The sequence below is a fragment of the Aegilops tauschii genome, chromosome 2 (assembly GCF_002575655.3).
Source record: "Aegilops tauschii subsp. strangulata cultivar AL8/78 chromosome 2, Aet v6.0, whole genome shotgun sequence".
NCBI lineage: Eukaryota > Viridiplantae > Streptophyta > Magnoliopsida > Poales > Poaceae > Aegilops > Aegilops tauschii.
Genome location: NC_053036.3, coordinates 551,768,040 through 551,772,931, shown reverse-complemented (window position 1 = coordinate 551,772,931; position 4,892 = coordinate 551,768,040). Strand labels below are relative to the sequence as shown.

The window sequence follows — 4,892 nt, the reverse complement described above, 5'->3', positions numbered from 1 at the left end:
TTGTCAGTCCTCTGATTCTCCTTTTCTTTTCTTTGTCCATTATAATGAATTTATATAGTGCTAAACAAAATAGAAAATCATTTATTTTTTAGACCACCCATATCCATATGACACGACAGGATAAAATCCCCATACGACACGGCAGGCTGGTCCCTTTTGTCAACAACCATTCAACAAGGCCATTTTAAGTAGTCACTCAATCAAAGCACAAAACACGATCACTTCGACACACTCAGACCAGGAGCTAGGCATGGCATGGATGGTGACTCACTGACAGTAACTTGGCAATCCATCAACGAGTGTCTGTACTGAGCGACGACGAGAGCCACGCGACGGCATCGGCGAAGCACCTCCGGAACGCCGCCATGCCGGCCGGCGGCAGCGACATGCCCACCTCCATGCCTCCCCTGCGACTCTCCGCTACCGCCATGGCCCCGGTCCTCGCCACGGACACGATCTCCACCTTCGCCGGGGGGCCGAACCCGAAGTCGACGTCGTACACACGGAGCCTCGGCGACCCGGCCACGGACAGCACGCCGCGCGCCCCCGCCTCCTTGACGCGCTCCACCGTCGTCTCCCACTCTGGCGACGCCACCGCCTTCTCGATGCCCGCCGCTATCACCGCGCACGCCGTGAAGAGCCCTTCGGCGCCGGCCGAGGCGACCTCCCCCTTGGCCGCTGCGCCGATGGCCGGGCCGATGCAGTTGCCCAGGTACGTCGCCGGCACCGGCGGCTCCATCCACTGCCGGTAGTCCACGGGGACGATGAAGTATGTTGGTGATTCGGGATCCGCAGCGCCGTCACCGGTCTCTGCTTTGGCTCGGCGGTAGCAAGACCAGACGAAGCCTAAGGCGGCGACGAGCGTTGAGCACCTTGGCGGCGTCTGGCCACGCCGCGCGGCCTCGCCGGCTACGGCGTCCTTGACGCCCTGCAGCTGCTCCATGGAAAGGGTGTACGTGGCGAGGAGCTGGTCCGGCGACATCTTCACGAACTCGATCTCGTCGGCGCTCATCAGGTTGTTCGTGTAGTGTTCGTAGAGGCCTGCCGACTCGGTGATGAGCGTCCGGTCGATGACAGGAGCCGGCGGGAGCGGCTTGTCCGCTCCGGCGCAGGCGGCCGCCCAGGTGTGGAGGAAGCTGGTGGAGCCCGCGCCGTCGCAGGCGGCGTGGTGCACGGTGACGCCGAGCGCGAGGTCGCCGCGCGGCAGCAGGACGGTAGCCTGCACGGAGAGAAGCGCAGCGCCTCCGTCGGCGTCGGCGTGCCGAAGACGCGGGACGAACTGGACGAACTCAGCGACCTGCCTGGGTTGATGGTCGGATGCGAGGTCGCTGAGGTCGGCGTCGTACTCGGCTAGTGTGAAGGTGATGCCGTCCCCGGGCTCGTAGAAGATGTCGGGGCGGCCGTTGGCCGTGGTGGCGCGGAGGCGGCCGGCGAACGGGAAGAAGACGCGGAGGGCCGTGGAGAGCGAGGCCTTGAGGCTGGAGACGACGAGGTCGGCATGGGCGGCGCCGATGTGGTAGAAGAAGATGCGCTCGACGGGCGGGGAATGGATCCACTGCAGGTCCAGGAAGGTGAGCGGGAGGGAGGACGGCGGCAGCGGCGGGCCGGACGGCGTGACGACGGCGATGTCGAGGACGCGGAGGCGGGAGGAGGACGAGTAACGTGCCATTGCTGGGGATCGATGGAGGAGTCGACTCTCTTGGAAGAAGATGGATAGGTGGAAGGACATGGGGATGGAAATCCAATCTAATCATTCAGCTTTGCGTTTATGGAGAAGAACAACGGGATGGATGTGTGACATGACATGTGCGGGTTCCGTCCCTTGCAGTCCTAGGATTACTCCTGTACGTATCAATATCAGCCACCCGTTGCAACCTCACGCCTCTCGTTTTCCCCACTTAATTCTCTCACTAAGGCTTTGTTCGGTTGTTGGGGTTCCCTTCCCCACGGTCACGGAGGAACCAACCCCCTACAGGAGTTGGGTGAATCCCCTCATGTCACCCACCCCGCCAACACCCTTCTCATAAACCTCTTCATCTTAAATTCGGTTCGGTTAGAGCATCCACAGCCGCATATGACAAATATGATCCCTCCAAACACCCGCGGACCCGTCAGGGCGCATCCACAGGCAGTGATCGGGCACTCCTCAAATTATCACAACCACATCCGAACACCTCATTCTAGATTCTTAAATCCATACAAAAGCATGCAAAAGGAAAAAAACATGCGTTCTACGTAGATCACCTAGCTACTCCTTGTCGGAAATGTCGACTATCTCCGTGTTCGGCTCCTGATACATGGGCGGCAGCTGTAGTTCTGGCTCCTTCGACTGCTCCGCTCCGGCCTCCTCCTCTATCTCCGCGTCGAGTTTGGCGAAGAGCGCATCGGACGCCTCCCGCTCCTGTCGGAGAACTCCCGGTTGACCTCCACATAAGCCTCATTATGGATGGATTCCGGGATGCTCTGCTGCTCCGCCATCTCCGCAGCTTGGGCGACAGCGAACTCCGCATCCGCCTTCTCCATGCTGAACCCCGGAGCAGGCTACTTCGCCCTGTCCTCCTCCGGATCCGTCACCTCCATCGGCTCCGGCAACTGCTCTCCATCATCCTCCTCCAGGGCCGGCCCTGAGGGGGGGGGCAGCCGCCCCGGGCCCCCGCGTAGGAAGGGGCCCCCTGATGGCCTGGTTCCTTGTGCGTGCGTAATGTAACAGATCGATCGATTCTTAGGAAAGGGAAAAAGGTTACAGCGATTACTTCTCGGGTTGTCGCACGCGCAATCTTCTCGCCTTTATTCCATATCTTCCCCATTGGCAACAAATCAGCCCGAGACTCAGCCTTGTCAAGGTTGACAACGCCTCAGAGATATGTACGAGGCCGTCTAATTATGGTTTCCGGCTGCAGGGCGCGATTAGTGGAAGAAGGCATTGCAAGTTTCCAAATTCTCATCAACCTCTTCTTCAACGCAAATCCTTTCTTTTTATAGTATCGCCAGATCGTTCATTCATTCGCGAAGGTCATTCTCATACATATCACATTCTCAAACTCTGATTTCTTGTTTTGTCTGGGATTAGAAAGAGGAACTCTTCGTGACTGGTAAGCATCAGCAATATTTTGCAATTTTTAATTAGCAGTGTTTTTAATTTCTTGTACTATCATATGTTTGTGTGCTAGTAATTAGTAAGATTGCTAGTATCCATCTGGTAATGAGAATAAAAACAGGCATGTGAGTTGACCGAGTCCTCAAAAGGAGCATAGACGTTTTGTTATAGCAGACACGAATACTTCTACTGCTCGGAATTCAGAGGGACTAGCTTTAGTTACTGCTGAGGAACAACCTAACTAAAATTCTTAGGATGATAATATTGAGTAAGCACCAAACTGTTACTTATTCACCTAGTAATAAAGGTGTTTATTGACAAGAGCGACAACTTTTACTGTGAATGTTTATGACCCCCAAGTTTTTGAATAATTGAGATGACAAGGCAACAAACTATAGTGTATCGACTATTTATTTGCAACTGAAATAGAAAAAATTACTCTGTTTATGTGGCTTTAGGGCCCCTTCTGTTGTCTTGCCCCGGGCCCCTGAAATCTCAGGACCGGCCCTGTCCTCCTCCTCCTCCGGCTCTGGCTCCGGCGAGTCAGGAGGCAGCCCGGCGGCGAGGCTGAATTTAGGGTTCATCAATCAGACCAGAATCGACTGATCAACGAAAGAGTTGTGGCTGAATTATTTACCTACACACTTGCTAGCAGTTGCCACAACGACGCCAAACGAGTCATGGTTCTTGCAATCGCTCATGGCTTCATCCGACGTTACGTCGAAGACGACCCCGCGATGTCAATTTAGAGCACAACGCCTCAGCGACTGTGCTATCGGCGTCCAAAAGTCGTTTCTAGCCAAACATTTGCCAGGCCGGACGGAACGCGTGCCCGTTCACTGCTGGTGATGCTGGCCATGAATTCCTCCACAAACATGACCACTATGGATGAGCTCTTCATTCATTCCTGCATAGATGCTGCATCAAAGATTGCTAGCAGTACATCATAAGTATAATTGCAACGAATAATTTAGACATAAGCACAAGTAAACATGGTAAATAAGCATGTCATGGACTTCTCACATAAAAGAATGAACCATTGATCTGCAGTGAGTGAGATGAAAGAAAGTAAACTGGAAGTTGAAGGTATTATCTAATTACAGGATATATACAAAAGAGCCCCGCTTCGGTACACCCCCCCCCCCCCCCCCCCACCCACACACACAAAGCGTATGAAGGGCAGTATAGACATTTCATAAATTATACGGCAGTCTCTCGTATATGTATTAATGCATGCACGTAATAGTCTAGTTTTCGCTAAAGGTGGCAAGCGATCGGCCCGACCCAATTCACAAGAGCTGAGCGAATGCAAGAATTTTGCGAAAAATATAAAAGCGCTTGCAACGGGTGTCAAACTCACAACCTAGCCATGCATGAAACCAGGCCACCTAGTGACTGAGGACGGCTTAAAGGCAACGCTAATGTATAAAGTACTAATTAGTGCTGCAGATCCCGGTTTCTTTTTTCAATAATTTAGCAAAACAATGTGAAGAAAATTTCTTGAAAATGCCAACAATGTTTCAAAATCATAACAAAAATCAAATATTCTTTTCTTGAATGTGAACCATTTTTTAAATCTGAATCTAAAATACACACTGAAAATTTACTTACTATACGGTGAACTTTTTTCAAATACAAACTGGACTTTTTTATATATGCTGAATATTTTTGAAATGCATGCTGAATAAAATTTGCACACATGATGAACACTTTTTATACACAATGAACATTTTCCCAATGTACGGTGAATATTTTTCTTCAATACAGTGAACTATTTTTAACATGAATATTTTTT

At 52.1% G+C, this 4,892-nt stretch overlaps 1 protein-coding gene across 1 annotated transcript; it reads right to left on the bottom strand.

The window, feature by feature from the left end:
- LOC109785381 (malonyl-CoA:anthocyanidin 5-O-glucoside-6''-O-malonyltransferase-like) lies at positions 1-2,218 on the bottom strand. Its single transcript, XM_020343981.4, has one exon. The coding sequence runs from the start codon at positions 1,727-1,729 to the stop codon at positions 293-295; it is 1,437 nt and encodes a 478-aa protein (XP_020199570.2). The 5' UTR covers positions 1,730-2,218; the 3' UTR covers positions 1-292.
- Positions 2,219-4,892: the final 2,674 nt, after the last annotated feature.

Coding starts and splice junctions, on each gene's coding strand:
- LOC109785381 (XM_020343981.4), bottom strand. CDS start 1,729: ATGTCCTTCCACCTATCCATCTTCTTCCAAGAGAGTCGACTCCTCCAT.